General features: G+C 39.3%; 3 protein-coding genes across 5 annotated transcripts in view; 2 read left to right on the top strand and 1 right to left on the bottom strand.

Moving 5' to 3' along the window:
• The window catches only part of nfatc3a (nuclear factor of activated T cells 3a), a 62,241-nt gene extending 60,223 nt beyond the window's left edge, over nucleotides 1–2,018 (bottom strand). Inside the window, exon 1 of the mRNA XM_074666633.1 lies at nucleotides 1,487–2,018. Coding sequence (XP_074522734.1) covers nucleotides 1,487–1,577 — 91 coding nt within the window. The 5' untranslated portion in view covers nucleotides 1,578–2,018. The remainder of the gene's footprint in view (nucleotides 1–1,486) is intronic.
• Nucleotides 2,019–7,647: 5,629 nt separating this feature from the next.
• Nucleotides 7,648–10,409, top strand: ddx28 (DEAD (Asp-Glu-Ala-Asp) box polypeptide 28). Its single transcript, XM_074666568.1, has one exon. It carries the CDS (start codon nucleotides 7,879–7,881, stop codon nucleotides 9,586–9,588), a length of 1,710 nt encoding a protein of 569 aa, XP_074522669.1. The 5' UTR covers nucleotides 7,648–7,878; the 3' UTR covers nucleotides 9,589–10,409.
• Nucleotides 10,410–15,843: 5,434 nt separating this feature from the next.
• The window catches only part of LOC141787447 (talin-2), a 113,952-nt gene continuing 110,594 nt past the window's right edge, over nucleotides 15,844–19,201 (top strand). For 2 of the 3 annotated variants that reach the window (XM_074665828.1, XM_074665831.1), the window contains exon 1: nucleotides 15,844–15,997. The gene's annotated coding sequence lies outside the window, so the exon portion shown is untranslated. Of the gene's footprint in view, nucleotides 15,998–16,267; nucleotides 16,368–19,201 lie in introns of those variants that run through there. The other variant, XM_074665829.1, reaches the window with a different exon arrangement.

Raw genomic sequence — 19,201 nt, 5'->3', positions numbered from 1 at the left:
TTTATTGCCGTTACATTGCATCAACTGGAAAAAACGTTGCTATGCCATGTTTACAATTTTAAACTACAGTCATGCTGGCATTCCTAAAAGTTTTACGGTTTGTTTTCCATTTTGAGTTTTCCAAAATTTATCAGCAACGTTCACAGATACTTATATCACACAGCAACTAGGTTCTTTTTACTGATGGGATGACCCTGTTGCAGCTGTGATGCTAAAACAACTACGATCATCTACAACAACCCATTTTTTTACTTATTACTGAGCCCCTTTTTCATGCTACTATACATATTATACACTTTTCTATTTTGCTTTTTAGCATCTCGTGTCAAATGCAGTGGGATTCATCATTATTCCTGCGTCTTTGAAAGTGATAGTCACTCACTGAGGCAATATAACAATCACCTGACGATTATGAATTTCTAGTCTGGTGCTGGACTTCATGGTCATGGTTGGTTATGGTTTTGCAGATAAAAGGTTGCTGAAGGTTATTTCAAAATTTTTTTACACAAGGGGTTCAAACTCATTTTGGAATCAAGAAGTGAATTATTCAGGTACAATACAAAAGGCTCTGTTGTTATCATCTACCAGCAGGATCTCGAACAAATATTAAGGTTCACATCAGGAATAAAAACAGCTTCAAAATTAAAAGCATTATGTTGTACCTTTCCCTTATTATAACACCAATTTTTAACGCTCTATGTCACTTTTTCAAATGAATAATTAGATGCAACTTTATTAGCTAACTATTTTTACTAATTCAAACCTTTGATGTTGATTTTTTTTTCAAAATATTATGCGTTTCAAACTAGTTTTTAACAATATTTACGGCCAATGTTATAATTTAAGTAAAAAAAACATTATCAAAGCACTGAAAACACCCTTTTTCACTTTTAGCATTGTCAACAGACAACAACAAAAGTTCTTACAAAATTAGCATGTGCTACTGTGTGAAATGTGCCTCAGTCACTTTCAAACTAGTCTCCCTCTGCCTTGCTCACGCTTCTTTTTTCTTAGCCATAGTTCACATCAAAGTACCTGCTGCCGTCCCGCCAAACTCACAAAGCCTCCACCACACGCCTGACAAGCCAACTGCAGCTTAAATTGTAGGAGGTATTTTCAAGTTTTATCTGCATCAAAACGCTTTTTAATTAGCATATGGTAATAACAGCAGTGGTGCTACCCTGCTAGCATGTCGAGCTAATGACAGCTGGTGTTGTGGATATTAGCTGTGCGACCACGATAGAAAGGTCGCGTGGTATTGTGATATCTCTATTTCTTAAATAATGAGTCGTGTAGGCGCAGGTTCCTCTTTCAAAAGAGCACACAAAGTAAGTATTGCCATTTAGGGTTAAAAGCAGCAGAATTAAGCCGGCAGTAGCTAACTTAATTGAGTAAGTTATGTTAACCATATTGCATATTGTCCTCTTGCAACTGCATGGACATGTTTGCATGAAAGGTTACACTGAGCGACGGGAAATAAACTGACCTGTGGGGCCTAACGGCTGCTGCTGCCCGTCCTCTCCGAATATCAGTCTGAAATCCAGCTCCTCATTCCCGGGGCAGTTTGCAGTAGTCATCGGGTTTGACAGCTCGGGTTTTACCCCGCCACTCGACCGACTGTCGACCGCTGGAGCACTTTCTGCTCTCCAAAGAATGTCACAACATTTACCGACTGCTGCGGCACCGAAGTTCAACTTTAGTTCAGTTTAACTCATAGCACGCGAGCTGCTGTTTGTCAAATCCAAAATAAACCTCTCTTCCTCTGGCAGTCAACTGGCGAAACACTGGCGTCAACTTCAGAGAAAGTCGCCTGCACTCCTCTAGCTCCGCTTCTCACGCAGTTTCTCGTCTCCCGACCTGGTCGACGACAAAGAAATGGTTTCTCTTCAAATATGAAATGTTCGCTGTAAAAATGACCCGTTCCCCGGTTCTCTGTGTCTCTCCGCCGGTCTCTTTCACCATCTCACTCCCTCACCGGAGCTCCTCTCCCAACTTTTACTAACCCCGCGTGACAAGGCAGTTCCAGTGGTGACGTCAGCAGACACAACACAGGGCACGCACACAAACACACAGGCACACACGCACGCACGCCCCAGTCCCCCTGTCTACGGAGTTAGCAAACAGTTTATTGACTACCAGATCAGTATCCTGAAGTATTTAGATTTTGTAATTATTGCGTATTTAGTACATAGCGTGACAAGTTGGTGCCTGAAAATTGAAGAATAAAAAGTTTATCTAAAAAAACGAAATATCTCGTACGACCATGTCAAATGAATATGGTATTATACCAGTTTTTCCCAATGCTGAAATGTTATGTAGCAAACTCTTTAACCCACCAGCAACCAGGCCTTACAGCCACTTTGCTCTATTTAATTGGCCGTCCCTTCTATCCCAACCACCCACCATTAGATTACATCCGATTGCACCTGGCTCTTAACCCTACCTCTTTGTTTGGTTTCAATCCAAGCCAGGATTGGTAAGCATAATGACATGATGCACTTTTTACCTTTACATCCCTTGAGCCCTTCAGCACAGAGGCCCATTAATTTCTAATCAGCTAATTCAGGCTTGTAGATGGGACTAAATTGAGGAGGACAAGTCATCTTCATCATAGATGTTTCAGTCATTTATGTGCATGGTGAAACGAGGCCCTGTAAATGTAAATGAAAACAATGGTGCATGAAGAGCTTGTGGCTTACTTGTAGAGCAGAGCTGCAGGCGTGTTTTCTCACTCAGTTTAAATGTACTGCTGCCTTGAAAGATCATTTTGCACACTGGATGTGTGTTTATACCATAAAACTACACCAAATACAACACACTCTGCAGTAACGGTTCAATAAGTGAATATATTTTTACCCATTTGTTGAAATTGGTTACAGTTAACCCTTCATGGCGTAACTGTTGAGTAGTTTTGCTTCTTGCCTTTTTCTGTAATTTTTCCATATCTAGTAGTAGTGATTTATAATCCTAATTTAGGGAATTCCTCTGTGCCACTGTTTTCTTAATCACAATTTTCCTTCAGACAGGGTGGAAAAAGTAATTCCCTACTAGAATAAAGCAATGGTAAATCTGTCCGTGTGTTGGCTTTTCCCATCCCCTTAACCCCTGTGTCACTGCCCAACCCATCAATCTCCTCAGGTTAATCTTTGTTGGGCAAGCACAGCATAGGCTGTTGCCCTCTAAAAGCTTAAATGTGTTGCTTCTTTGATAATCTTCTTGTGTCTATTTGTATTAATATTTTTTCTATGCGCAATTTAGTGAAATTATGTGAGTATGCAATAGGGCAGGGTGTGAAAACCCTATTTCTTTATCAGTTGGTGTCTTCATTTCTGTATATTGATACCATGTTAAGGGTGTTCAAATTGATGTTAATTTCTAAATTGCGCTCCATGCACATACAAAGCCTAAATTTTGCATCTGTTAAAACATATACTTCCAGCCTGTTTTCAATGTTCCACTCGAAGTCTGGTAAGCAATAGCAAGAAAATCTGTTTGGTTATGTACAACACTGCTGTTATTCTTTCCACCATCACAGCAACAAACCATTAGTCCAGACTTTCATGCTTTACTTGTATCAAAAGGTAGGAAGTACACACTCTGTAACTTTCTTTGAAGCAATCAGATTTTTGTTTCTTCTTTTAAAGCAAAGTATGCATAGCAATGAATTAGAGCTCTTCAGACCATGTAGTCTGCTGCTGAAACAATTTCTGCACTTGCATATTTTGATGTAAATCAGTCCATTCTCAAAACAAACTGCATGCGCAGCAGACAGCAGCCTCTTATTTTTCTGACACAGCCACAATACATATATCTATGCTGGAAGCATGTGGGCGTAAAGACAGACGCTTAGCTCTCAAATGCATCTGAAAGCATCAATATCACATTTCCTGTGGTCTTTATTTCCAAGCAAAAGCTCAAGGTTTAAGCCTTTTTGAGTTTTATGCCATCTTGATACAGTTCTCTGCACAACAACATTTGGCACCTCACAGTACTGTAAGGGCCAGTGTTGTTAATTTAAAAATTTAAAGTGGTAATGTTTGACAAACACTTTATATACCTCTTTTTAATTCAGTGTTTCATATCTGAAACTTTAGAGTCTGAATTTTTCTTTTTTAAATCAAAAATTGTGTTTAAAATTGTTTTTATACATCAACATTAAAACACAGACAACTTTTTTTTTACGTTTTTAAAACTGAATAAATTGAGTACTCAGTCACATCACTTGAAAAACAATCTTTAGGCAACACATGTGCAACAACCTTAAATTGCATAACACAATTCTGTGCCTAAATGTATTACAAAATCTAAAAAGCTTACAGCTGAAAGAGCAGCTTTGATAAACCTTTGTGGTATAATTCCCTGAGATCTCTTGAAAGTGAGAAAAATGCAAGCTAATTTTCAACCAATATATTTTTCTGAGAGTTTATTGCAATGTTGTAACATTTTTTACAAAGAAAGCATAGAATATAGGTGAATAACTGATTCAAAATTTTTCTTTAGCAAATTGAGGTTTTACATTCATAAATCACAATATTCAAAGTGCTGTACAGTTATTCCTTCTTCACATGAGCTTATTAACTAAATAAATGAATAAATAAAACTAACTGCACAGTTAGTCTTGAAAAATCATTAAAAACAAACAAGAAAAAACAAACTCCATTATGAAGAAATATTGCTCTAATATGTGGCAGTCATATGACTTCACTGAACTTTCTCCTATGCAGACCCGCCCGAGTCTAATTGAGGTTACCTGCGCCTCTTATCTGTGCAGATGACCTTTGAAGGGAGAAGATAAAGAGAACAAATTGTGTGGGAGGCTGTAGATGTGGTTTGTGATATTATGTTCTTGTCAGGAAAGTTTTGAAGGAAGAGAAAAAAAACAGCATCTGCCCCCACACTGGTCCTGTTTGAGAGAGGTGTCACTCTTTCAAGGATTGGGGTTTGCACACACTGCAGAAATGCAACACAGCACCTTGGCAACACACGCAATGTTCACTAAATGTCAACAAAGATCAAATTGCACACAGCTCTGTATCAGAATGTCAGCTGATAAAGAATTAAAGACGTGTGCAACTGTTATACACAGTTCTGGCTAAGTTTTTTTTTTGTTTGTATCTTTTGATATCAAAAAATAAATCTAATTCTTAAGTTTTTTAAATAACTATTCTTTATTTGTTTGGTTTTTTGGTGACTACTAACAGATAGCAGTTAGGTTTGATTAATAAATTGGATAAGTGCAAAATGTGCTGAATATACTCTCCAGAATAATTAATGGAACAATGCATTCATTTGAAAAAATGAAATATAAGAACTGTTGCAGACTTGGGAGGAAGTGCCAGGACTTGCTAACACAACTTTAATTAAGATTTCAGGTGACTCAAAATCTCCCTGGTTGATGTATGCTGCCCTCTATTGTTGAAACCTTTAAACTGAAAACTGACTCAGATCTCTTATTCAGTCCTTTGGACAATCACACTAATTAGGAATCTTGTTTAAAAGAAGATAATGTCACCATGTATGGATTATGAATTTGTCATATTAAACAAACATCTCCTATATGTTGAAACTAACGAGTGTATTTACATTTCTGTTATGTCAGAAGTTCCAGCAGCTACGGCATTAGTTTTCTCAATATGTGACAGTCTATTACAGAAAAGTGTGTGTAGTGTATTAAAGCCACAATCGATGAGTCCATTCATTCAGTACATGGGAGGGCTAGATCAATACTAGCACTGATGCAAACAGCTGATTGTGTATCTCTTATGCTGGTCATAGAGGTTACAATGTTTTTCTTAAAAAACAAAACAAAACAAAACAAAAAAACTGTATGATGAGATTTCAGATTTCTCTAAATGACAACCTTAAGTGCCAAACAGCAGAAGCTTGTACCCCTTTTAGTCCCTTCTCTGGATGCATGCCTGCCTAGATTAGTTTCCTTTTTATTAGCTTTCATTCCCTCTGGCACAGTAGCAACACTGGATTATCCCCCTCAGAACCCCACAAAGAAAAAGAGTGCCTCTCTAACTCATAACTGTGGACTATATATCAAGCTGGTGTGCTCAGGACGATAAACTGAATCAGTATTTTTTTTTTTTTTTTTTTTTTTAATGCAAATAATATACTTGTCTTTGCCACCATTTCCAAACAAAATCAAATGTACTCATGGTGCCTTGAGGCCTGGGGTTTTGCTGAAAAAGATTGACCAGGTCTCAGAGTCATGTGGGCAGATATTGATGGTCACCAGTGTGTCGATGACTGAGCTCTTTCTCACCCCTCCCTAATCCATTACAATCTCTGGCATTACTGTACCGCAGGCAGTGCTGATTCATAGGGTTAGTGATCAGCTGATTGATTCAGTGTTCGAGCTGACATAAAATATGCAAGACTTTACAATATGTTTGAAAAAGACACAAATCTAAAAAGAACTCAAAGACTGGAACAGTATGGATAAAATAAAGTATTATCTCAAGTACTTTATTTGGTAATGTACATTCTATACGTGTTGTGTCTGTTTTGGATGGACAGTCTACCAGAAACTCACATTATCTGTCCCAACCTGATGATGAACCATGTTTTTATTGTTATTTTATTTTATTTTTTGTCTTGGTTAAAAGCTTTATGTAAGTCGGCAAATTTGTCACCTGTTCCTAGCAAAGCTTGAACTGCATAATGTGCAGTTCTGTCATGAAATTTAGATTTTGGGGAAAAGAAACCCATTTATATCAACTGTAAGTAGTTATCTGTAACATTGATTGACTAATACATATGTTTTAATAATAATAATAATAATAATAATAATAATAATAATAATAATAATAATAATTATTATTATTATTATTATTATTATTATTATTATCATTATTATTATTATTAGCCAACCATAATACCATACCATATAATGTAGCTGACACTGATCAGGATGGGTTCTGACTTGTGGTTCTGACATTGATCACTGTGATTTTGACCCTGTGTTTGAATGTTTCTTTTTTGAGTGGTCAAGCACAAGTGTGTAAGAAAAAGTAATATGAAACAAACAAAAAAAGTGTGTCTAAAATTTGATTAAAAGTCTTTACATCCATGCTCCCAGATTATGATAGTATACATAAAGTAATGGAAGATAAAGGGGCTGCCAGGCCTTGTGACAGGGGCATGACAGAGTCCAACAATATACTTAAAACCTGACATTCTCAATTATGCTCAAATATGTTATTTATCTCATTAAAAAGACACTACACTATCATTTTACAGTATTCATGAAGATTTTATTTTTTTCACCCGAGATAACCAAAAAATCTTTTTTTTTTTTTTTTTGAATTCAAGAAGAAAGACATGCTGAGACAGGGAATTACCATACATACATGCAATCTGAAATCCCCTGAATATGCTCTCATATTCAAATTACGAAAATGCAAGATATTTCAATGAAAATGTACGTTTCTGGTAACATAACATTTTCATTGACTTCAAGATAGTCGTGTATTTTTGAGACACGTATCAAATAATATGCTGAATTTTTATATCAATACATTTACTACTTTTGCATCTTATAATTAAATAATGAATATTTTTTTATTTAGGTAAACAACTGTTTTTCTTCATTAACGCTCTTATCTGGTATTAGAACTTGCGATCGCTGCCGATGTTGAATCATCATCAGTCCACGCCCTCCTGACATCATCAACAGTCGTCCGAGAAGCATGGCGAAACAAATGTCTGTAGAAGCAGGATGCCAATATACACGTTTTTCAAAACGTTTAGACATCTCGTTATGCTTCTGGGTAGGTTTACATTTTTTCATTTTGGCATTCTGGTGATATATATTTCCATTTTTTGCCCGCTGGCTGAGATTTAGCCACTAGCAACCCAGATCTAAGGAAAATGCAGTCCGTGAAGGTCGGTCACTTGGCGCTGGCTTTATCGAGAGCTCTATGCTCAAGCAGACTCTTCACTCCTGATTTTACGAAAATATCTTCCTGCTGTCGTGTCCTTTGCTCTGTTCATCATGCTCGCTTCTGCCAAACTGCTACGAAACCAGGAGAGACCCCAGTCATTCGCATCCCTCGCTACTTGCAGAAGCAGGTTGAAAACGTGAAACAGACTCGAGGCAAACATAAGATCAACACCATTAAAGCTGGCAAGCTCCTGATCCACAGCAAGAACCCAGTCCTGAATCAGTCTGCGGGATATATACTGGGTAAGTTCGAGCAACCTGTTCTCTGTTCCAAAGGGTGGAAACACAACAAATCATTCGGGGATTACTTCACAATCAACAACATCAAGACTGTTGCACCCTTTGTTTCTGGAAACCAGAAGGAGGATATCGCTGAACAAACGACAAAGGAGACATTTAAAAAATTCCACATCTGTAAAGAGCTAGTGGAAGCTTTGGACAGAATGAACATTAGCTATCCCACCACTGTTCAGCTGCAAACCATCCCAAAAGTTATGCAGGGGCACAATGTCCTCTGTGCTGCAGAGACGGGCAGTGGTAAAACACTGAGTTACCTCCTGCCTCTTGTTCACAGACTGCAGGCTGATAGAAAGTTAGAGGTGGATGATGAGAGTCTGCACAAGATTCACACTGTGATTCTCGTACCTTCCAGAGAGCTAGCGGAGCAGGTAGCAGCTGTTTCCAGGACTCTTGGTGCTCCTTTTGGCTTCCTGACCAAGACTGTGGGTGGGGGGCGAGGTGTAGGACACATCAAGATGGTCTTTAAAAAGGATCAGCCAGATATTTTGGTGGCTACTCCTGGAGCTCTGGTAAAAGCCCTGCGCAGACACTGCTTGGACCTGAGCGAGCTGAGCTTCTTTGTGGTAGATGAGGCTGACACAATGTTCGACCCCAGCTTTGCCGATATGTTGCATGACATCCTGCTTCATGTAAACATTGCGTGTGAGCCCAAAGAAACTAGAGGCCCAGGCCATAAAGCTCAGCTACTGGTGGTGGGGGCTACATTCCCTGGCGGTGTCGGGGAAGTGCTCAATCAGGTAACAGACCTGGGTAGCTTGGTGGTTATAAAGAGCAAGATGCTGCACTACCTCATGCCTCATGTGAAGCAGACTTTCCTGAAAGTGAAGGGAACTGACAAAATCCTGGAGCTCCATGAGGCTCTAAAGCTACTTCAGCAAGAAAAAGGAGGTTCTGCACTGGTGTTCTGCAACAAGTCCTCCACCGTCAACTGGCTGGGGTACTCACTGGAGGAGATGGGGATCAAGAATGAACGTCTGCAAGGGGAAATGCCCGCTGTTGTGCGTGCAGGGATCTTCAGCTCCTTCCAGCAGGGCGCAGTGGAAGTCCTGATATGCACAGATATTGCTTCACGAGGCCTGGACACTTCTCGAGTGCGCTTGGTGGTCAACTATGATTTCCCAGAATCCCACACAGACTACATTCACAGAGCAGGGAGGGTGGGGAGAGCAGGAGGGATGGAGGATGGGGAGGTGCTCAGCTTTGTCACCCATGCATGGGATGTAGAGCTGGTGCAGAAGATTGAGACAGCTGCACGCAGAAGAACAAGTCTGCCCGGAATGGAATCAGATATACGTGAACCACAGCCCAAAGTACCAGTACAAGATGCAGAAGAGTAGAAGGGTGTTAGTGTTACAATAAGAGTAAAAGCATCTGGTTTACTTTTTTACTGCATTTGTATTGCTGGGAAAACTTTCTGTAAAAGTTGGTCTTAAGACAGAACCAGAAGAAATGGCAAGTCTTGTTAAAGGTAAAACCTTTTCTGTGATTTGAAAAAATGTAATAGTTGAAAACCAGTATTGTAAATAATGCTCGTATCTGTGATTACTCTTTTTTAGAGAAATCATCATTACACTATTTTCAATAAAGATGTTACTTTTGCTAAAAGATGATTCATCTTAATAAAACATCATCTGAGCTTTTTTTAGTTTATAGTTAGAACCATGTTTTACTGAACTTTTTGAGCAAAGTTTAGATATTTCAATACACAAAGCTATTTCTAAAGGTGTCCAGGCCATAGAAAATATTTTTTTCTTGTGTCATAAGCCAAGCCGTTACAAAAGACTAGGGGGGTACAACTCAAAGTATAACAATATTTTATGACAAAACTATGATTAACAGAAAACAAGCAATGAATATGAAATATTTTAAGTCTGTAATATTAGTAGTGTGCGTGTGGGTGGATGTAGTGAGAGGTGCTTCATAGTGAAATAACACAAAACTCCAAACTAATTCATTTGGTGCAAGCTGGCCTAGCATGGGGGTTGCTGGAGGCTGGGTTTTACAAGGAGCAGTTCTGGCACCTCAAAGCAACATATGATGCCTAAAGTCTCTTTACAATTTGAAAAAATGTGTTACAGAAACAAATGAACAGACAAACATGGGGAAATTGTTACAAAATGAGGTGTAGATAATAATGATGTTTGTTAAACTAATTTAATAAACCTCTGTGTGGGCACATCAAATGGCACTTGTTTTCTTGCCATATTTGCTTTAACTTAGCCTTATCAATGGTGGTAATGGCATCGGTAATCTTTTACTGTAGATCATATGTCCCATATCTTTGGTCTATAGTCTGTGGGTCTGATTTTGTCTCAATAAACCATGACACACATTGCACCTTTTCTTGAGGAGTAGCCATTTACGAGTTCATTTAACTGTACCTCTTTCATCAACAGGATACCTGAAATACACATATACAGTGTGATTAAAAACTCTGACAACCGCTGAGTACATTGAACGAACGTAAGCTATCTCCTCAGTTGCCTTTGGATTGTATTTTTTGAATTATAATTTAGACTTTATGGACACCCTACCATTCAAACCACTATAATATAAAGCAGGGGCTGTCACACTTGCCAGATTAAGTCTACAAATACATCAAATTACACTCACAACTTTTTAAATTAGGACCTTTTTTTGTCTGGTTGACAATTCTTCGGACAAAACTTGCTAACCTGCCATAAAACACTTTGATTCATATGCTTACACTTAATCTTTTTGCTTTTTTCGTTGGACCAAACAAAATACCATCTAGGAATTGTTTGAAGACCAGCTGCAGGCAATGGGGATAATGAAACTACAATTCATCTGAGCCGGAAGTCAGAAGAAAAAAAGAAGTTCCTCATAAGGCTTTTTGAAGTATCTCTTACCTTGATCTTAACTGTCAAATCCTTAAAGCATTAGTCCATTATTATCAGATGTTTTCATACACATGTACTGCTCATACTTCACCACAGGAGGGCGACATTGGTTTTCTTTTGAACTTCTTCGTAGATCCTGGAGGTTTGTCAGTTTCTCATTATTTAACTTTTGCTACTTTTGTACCCCCCCCCTCCCTTAATTACTTCCGCTAAGGACGTCATGATTTTGGGAGAGTTTGTCTGTTAGTCTGTGTAAACATAACTCAAAAAGTCACAAACCAATCTTCAGGAAATTTTCAGGAAATGTTACATTTTGGAGGTGATCTGGATCACCGTCTGGATCCAGAATTTTCTTAAAGGATTCCTTATTATTGTGAGATAGGGCAGTTTTCACCATATGTGTATATAACTCCATGATAAATGGTCAGATTGCTTTGCAAAACATTATGAGACAAGGTCACCATAATTTCTGACAGATGTAAAAGTACGATCCAGATCCTGGCAATATTCAGGATACTAAGATCCAGACTATGAAATATGTACTGGGTCGTAATTTTCAACACTGTCAGGTAACAAATTATTGTACAAACCTGCAGCTAACACCAAATTGTAGCAGACAGTCTGCTGAAAGGGAGTATAACATTAAAGTTAGACCAAAGTGTTGCGTGACAATCATAATATACTTGGTGGAGGTCTGCGCTCTCTGAGTGCTTTTCTAGTTATGCTGCTCCCTGGAAGCTTTTCTTCTTTTTAGTACCTTTGCTGCTCAGAGACTTCAGCTCATAATTAATCTGTTGCTAAGTTGAAGGTCAACATTTGACATCAATGTTGATGTTGTCAGCCTGCCTTTCATGGAGAACTTTTGTTTGTCAAGTAGTAGCCAATGGGTGTTTGTCAAAAACAAAAAAGTGTCAAAATACAAGTTGACCAGAGTGAAGGAAAAATTCAGGATCCTTTTTTGAAGGTAACCACATCTTGTGAAACTCCAGTGTAATAGAAACAGGATTTGTGTGTTGTTTGAACATCTTTCCATTTATATTCAGGAATTCTGCGCAGAAAACAATGAATTTCATTTAAATATTTCTTCCAGGATGCAGTGCATACTCTTATTTTGAAGAGTCTCAGTTTGTCACTCCTGTTACAAACTTGCTGGTTTATGCTGAATGTCTGAGGCAGTATGGAGATTACAGTAGTGAACAGAGGAGAGTGTAAGTAGGAAATATAGACTTGTTAATCGTTCTGACCGTAACAAGGGGCTTCCATCAGAATGTCTGGAATCTAGCTGGGATTGTCCCGCTGTGTCTCAGGTCAACATGTTTAAGCTTTGCCCCCCTGTGGAGTTCACATTTCACCCAACCATACCCTGACAACAGGGACACTGTGTCCAATTATAGCAAGTGGAGCAAATTTCTCCAATCCCTGCCTTTATATTTTTGTCCTGGCTTAACTCAACTGACCCTTGTAAGAACACCGTTATAAACACTCTCGAATGTCTCATTTCCAGTACGCTGTGGAGTCAGTCTGAAGTATTTTCTGTTCAAAATAGTTTTAGAGCACAGACTTCAGCCTTCAAGGGCCACACCCAGACTTCACAGTTCACACACCATTAGTTTACTAGAAGTACTTCACAGCCTGTGAAAACAGGTGTTAATGTCTTCTATGGCTCCTGAGAGGCTTTATCAGGTTTAAGGAAAATAACCTCAATGAAGTCAGTGTGATGTAATGGGGTTATCTCTGTTTAGGCTATGGGATGATGCAGTTATAGCAAAAAGTTTAGTTTATAAACAACTGGTGTGGATCTAGAAAGTTTCAGCATTTCTAAAGGATTAAATTTACCTTAAGTTTGATACTAGTTCTTTTCCAACTACCTATCCCAGTTCCCCAGTTCCCCAGTGAAAATAAATCTTGTTTACTGTAATTCTTTATTAGTCTTTGCATTTGCCATCAATTTGTAAGCTGAAGTATGGTGTGTGATGCCATGAGAAGTTGGCCTCTCATTGTCAAACTCATTTCAATATGAAGTGTAAGCTTACACTTCTCGTACACTTATAAGAACTTTATTCTCAAGGTGTCAGAATTTAATGTCTTAAACAAATCTTGGTTAACAGCTTTCATACATTTGAGTCTGACGGATTAAACGTTTAGAAATCCAAAACAAATCACTCCAATCAAACTATCTTGTTGTTAAATCCAATATAATGCCTCATATTCCAACCCTCTTTAATGTGACCTAATAAATGATTTATTTTTATTGTTTTTCTTTTAAGAAAAAACAAACTCAGAAAAGTTCCCTCCTGTTACAGAAGTTCAATACTAAATTGCCAGATGCCCCTTGAGATGTTGGTCCTCCCTACCCAGTCAGCAGTAAAACAAACAAGAGAGCATTTCTGAGCTTCCTCTCAAATATTTGAGCAGGTGGTGTTGTTTGGTTCTCTCTCACAGGGGAATTTCCCTTTTTCCTTGCCTTATGTTTTGTCTTCAAACCATCAGGCCCCTTGAAGAGAATTTTTCATATTACTTAAAGCTCCTGTCAAGAGCTTCTGATCTTACCTGGTTAAAAAAATCCACCAAAAGTGGGGAAAAAGCAAACATAACCATCAATCAGAAACAATGATGTACTCTCTTTAGTGCTATGATCTTTAACGATTGAAACTGCAGCTGTGGGCAGGGGTGTGTCTTGAGGAGCGGCCAGGGGCAGCTTAGCCCCCTTTGAAATAGGATTTGCAACCCAATGTGCCAGCCAAAATCTGTCTTTCTTGTCAGATAGATGGTTAAAACCATGGATTATATAATGAAGACATGTAGTTTTTTTCCCTGATACAAAGTTGGAAGTCTTTCTGATGCCATATTGAAAAATAAACCCAAACCTAGCTTTGTTTGAGCTTGAGTAAGATACAGGAGCTCATAGCCCTTTCGCAGACAGCTACTGTATCCCCCTGTCAGTTGTCAACCATTGGACAAATGGGCAAAAATCGTGATTTTAATCACTTAAAAAAAAATGAGTTATGGAAAATTTAACCTGCTGTGCCATGTGTGGAAAGAGAGAAATGAATTATTTAGACCTGCAGCGTTTTTGAACTAGTCCATTTTTACTATAAAAATCAGATTTTTGAATTGGTATCTATGTGGTTTGTGCTGTTTCTGCAGGCAGCCTCATGCAGACTCTCGAAGTGGTTCAAGTTTTTTTTTTTTTTTTTTTTTTTTGAGAATAGGGGTCAAAGGGGCTTCAAGTGGAGGTTGTCACTTGGTTAAAACCAACTGTTTAGGCTATATATTTAAACAAGCTGGCTTTCTTTGCATTCAAATGTAGGAGTTTTGTTCTGGTAATACTTTAAATGGCAGAAAAATACATTTTCCAATTTTTTCACAAGACAGATGAGTAAGAGAGAGATAAGTCCTTCAACATTACAAACAAACTCAATGACACTTTCTAAATGCAAACTTAAATACATTGGATAGCAATGTTGGAGCTACACTGTGTTACAGGAAATCTACTTCTGACTAGCAGTTTGCAGGAATATTCTTGCAATTACAAGAGCTTTAGATAAAAGCCTCGGGGGAAAATGTTGCTTGGATCAGTGTTGCATCTAGGCTACATTGGAAACCCTATAAAAATTATGACCTCTCCATATTTCAATGTCTTGAATAAAAAATATTGTTGAAGACAGACTGAGCAAATGACATTTATGTTCTGGTAATACTTCAGATGGTAGAAAAATACATTTTCCATATTTTCACAAGACAGATGAGTAATAGAGTGATAAGTCCTTTAACAATTGCAAACAAACTCATTGACACTTTCTAAATGCAAACTTGAATACATTTAATAGCAATGTTGGAGTTACAAAGTATTGCATAAAATCTACAAAGTAGCTCAGGTGTGAGTGCTCTGGTACACATACAAAGCTATGCCACAGTTTGGCCACCAAAGTCGGATAAAGTCTGTACCATAGGTCTGGATCCACTGTTACACGCTGGGGTAGTCTGTCGAGTAAATTAAAGCAGAGGTTTTCAAACTTTTCAGCCTGCTGCCCCCAAAACTGTAATGCAAAGGACTGAGAATGCCATGAGAATACACAAACAAGCAGGCTTTAAAGAACGGGAAAACATGCATACTTACTTATACTTAATGATAGTTACTTCAGGAGTTTCGTGGTAACATAGGAACAAACATTAGTTCCCTGTAACCCTTATTTTTGTTTTTACTTTTACAATAACAAATGAAATATGCAATTGTCATTAGTTTTAGAAGAAACAGACTGCTCTACAGTATATTTTCAGAGAATGGGCTTCAAAGATTTCAGTTTACATGGCAGATTCTGTGAGGAAAGCACCCCACACAGAAAAGTAAGATCAGTTTGGAAAAAAAAGGAATAGCAGCAACAAAATGACAAGCATACAGATCCATACATTAACATAATAAATAATACATGTTAATTCATCTAATAAATAAATAAATAAATAAATAAATAAATAAATAAATAAATAAATAAATAAAACAACCAAAGCAGTGTGTCTTCACCGACAGTATCACTAAATAACTAAATCACTAAATAACTATGAGATACAGATAAAACGCGCCCCCACCAGGCCCCTACTTAAAATCATTGTGGACGACGGAGGTGTGCAAATGGACTACAAAGCATTTTGTCCATTAAAAGTGACGCATTTCCTTTTTGCCCCACCGTGGGATTATCCCCCTCCCCTTTTACACATACACGCTTACACACACTCACAACACACACACACACGCACCGTGCCGCTGTTCACACACCGTCCGGCCACTTGGAAATTTCCCTCAGCGCGGAGGATATTGTACTGCTGAGAAGAGTCACTGTCTGCGAATGTGCATCTTGCTTGAAATGCCCCAGCAGAGGATCTGAAGGTAGGTTTACAACCTCCGTAATCGGCTTATTCCGCTGCCCATCTCCCCTCCAGCAGACGTGAAGATCTGTCTGACCTTCTCTCCGACCAAAAGCTTCATCATAAACCCGCACACACACGCAGCGTGGGTCCCTGCCTGCTGTTGCTGGATGGGAGGCTCTATGTATGTATGTGTGTGTGCGTGTGTGACTGCATTGCATTTCAGTCCATTTCCAGTGGATCATCGCTGCTCTAAGTTGCCTTTCTGACGCCGCGATGCTCGTTTGAAGCAACGTAACTTGTGGAGCCTTAAATTTACGACTTCTCTAGTTACCTCGGCGTGGGTTTCTGGCGACTTTACGAACCGCCGGGCTGCAGCAGGGGGTCGCATGGTGAGGATTTCATGTTGGAAGAGCTGCTGCTTTTTTGAGGCTGCGGGATTCAGCGTACGGACACCGCAGGTTTGGTGCTCGGCTGGTGGGTGTGCAGAGTCAAAGAGGCATGGAGAGTTCATGGAGGTTACATTGCACTAGCCAGGGCAGAAAGCAGCTTCCGCCATGTTAAGTTACTATCTCAATCAGACTGATACTTAATGCCACAGGCAATTGTTTGCAACTTTTTAATTTTCTGTCATGGAGCATTACAAAGATGAAACGCACACATGAAAGGGCGGCCACCTGTTCCGAGCATGTGTCAGCGGCGTTTAAAGCGCCAGGAGAGCATCAACACATCAGAGCTCAGACATCAGCCGGTAAACATCAGAAAACATGCAGGGGGACGTGTTTCTGTTTCAGCCACGAGCAGGCTTTTCGCTGCTAGGTGAAGGTGCTTGGATGCCAACCCCTTTCTTACCAGAGCGCTTTCGTAACATGGCCAAGGTGATCACTACAGCAGCAGCATGGGAGGAAATGTTAGGTGCGACATGTAGGATAAAGCAGCTTCTCTGCAGTAGGTTATGTTGTTTGAATGGTGAGGATGGCAGTCTGGCTCTATTGCCACACCCCTTCACAGACAGGCTCTGATACTCCATTTGCACAGTTAGAGGACCAATCACATGCTTCTCATATCTGTTCTATTACTACTGCAGGGAGCCTCATGATATGTCCCCAAGGAATCGATCTGAATCTGAACTTGTTTGTGTGCCAAGTTTGTGTCAATCAATGCCTTCTATGCCAGTATTGCAGTCAGTGGATCAATCAGTTGCCTGTGTGTATGTGTAGAGCTGTGAGCTGGTTATAGGAGGCAGATGTGACCGGTCAGATATCTGTGATGTTTGATGTGCAAGTGAGCTTCTCTGGCAGTCTAATGGGGAAAAAGTGAAGCATAGCCCGAAGCTACCCCTTGTACACACACACACACACACACACACACACACACACACACACACACACACACACACACACACACATTCCCCTGTCCCCCTCTGGCTTGTCAGAAGAAGACACATGACCTTAAAGTCTGCAGGCGCCAATGTGTGTGTAATGCCTCGGGAACTGCCTGGTTTGTTGCACATCCTACAGGTATGCCTCACCATCAGTCTGGGATCTATTTGGCATTTAGGACTGCATTTCTTGTTTGACTCCTCTGTGGTTTTGAAGCATATTTTCCTATAAATCTATAGTTAATAAAGGCGTGAAGAACATTGAAGCAGTATGAGAATGTCATCCCTTATCCTCAGGTTGCCCTATGTTAAAATCTGTCCTTTCAAAATGGCAGCCTCCGTCTAATGAGCCGAGCCCCCTGTTCTCTTGCACCGATCACTTCTTCTTCTGTTTCATCTCTGTGAAAATGTCATTTTCCAAAGCCCCGCGTTTAACCAGCACTATCAGCTGCTGCTGCTAAGTATGCAGCTCTGCCACCAGCCACAGCGATGATCATTTATTAAACTGACCAAACTCCATCTGACTCTCCTGACATTAAAGCAGCAATCAAGGGCTTTTTCATTATATTAGCAGCTGCACTGACCTTTTTGGAGAGTGTGTTTATGCATCCATTATGCTATTAGTAGTTTGCAACCAATCTTCTTCAAATAGAGTGATCAAGAAATACACTCTTCAGGGTGTAGCTGTTCAGTCATTTAGTGCTGAATGCAGCTGCACTGGAAGAAGAGTGGTGTGAATCACACAGAAGGTATTCAGGAAATGATGCTCAAGTCTGCTTCTTGTGAAAGCTGAAACCATTTAAACTGCTTTACATTAGTAAGGTGCTTTAACATTAATCTTTTAATGACTGTTTGTGCACAAGCTGCAGTCTGAAGCCTTATTACCATTAAACAGGCTAACATCAAGACACCAAAGCATAAGTGAATGACTCCATCCTGTAGTCTGGTCCATAGCTGTAAAGCACACCCTGTCACTGCCATGTGCTCCACAGCTAAACTCATCCAGGAGTGGAGGGGTTACTCATCAGCAGCACATGGCTAATTTATTGATCCGTCTGTTTGTTCTGCATGAAAACAGGCCTCTGATGTCAGCAGAGACCACAGAGGGAAAGTAATGAGCAACCCACAATGACACTTAAATCACAAGAGGCCCAATATACAGCTGACAGTTTGTTGTTCATCCAAGTAACTATATTGGGCAAACAGGAAGTGATAGAAGTCAGGGTTACACTCAGTGTGTTAAATTAATAAGGATATCAGGCAATTCCCTAGAGATTATAAGACCTGGAGGAGGGGCGTGTCAATGACATTAGCTCTGAAGTTCTTCTGCAATTAGTCTGCTTGATGCAGTGGAACTGGGTTAAAGACTGTCACTACTCTGCTTGTTTCATTACAAAAAAAAAACTCCTTGCTGGTCACCTGGAACTAATTCAATGTTCTTTATCTCTGAGCCTCAAAGAAATTCTTCAAAGGGTTGGCCGGTTTGATAATGGATGGAAAAATCGTTGCAGTAGTTTGGTTAAATCACTTGTTGAATTTGATTTCAAGACTGTGCACGAATGATCTCATCTGGAGGTTTTCTGACCGTTAGGGTTGGCCAAGCTGTCTGTACAGAGTTTAAAGCAAACTTTAGCTTTGATACAATACGTTTTTTTAAAACCTCAGCATCCTCCTGGTCACCCACAATTTTGTATCTTTATTTTTATCACCTCAGTGCAAACATTGCTGATCCAGGAAAAAGTCATTGGACCTTTTGATGAATGTCACCTTGTACAGGCTTAAGGATGAAGTGAAACTGTTACATCCATTTGTCACCAAATGAATTTTGACTTTTATATTTAAGCT

This window comes from Halichoeres trimaculatus, unplaced genomic scaffold (genome assembly GCF_033239565.1).
Source record: "Halichoeres trimaculatus isolate MK-OKI-2021-1 unplaced genomic scaffold, fHalTri1.1 fHalTri1_scaffold_3, whole genome shotgun sequence".
Taxonomy (NCBI): Eukaryota; Metazoa; Chordata; class Actinopteri; order Labriformes; family Labridae; genus Halichoeres; species Halichoeres trimaculatus.
This window is presented reverse-complemented; position numbering and strand designations above follow the sequence as displayed.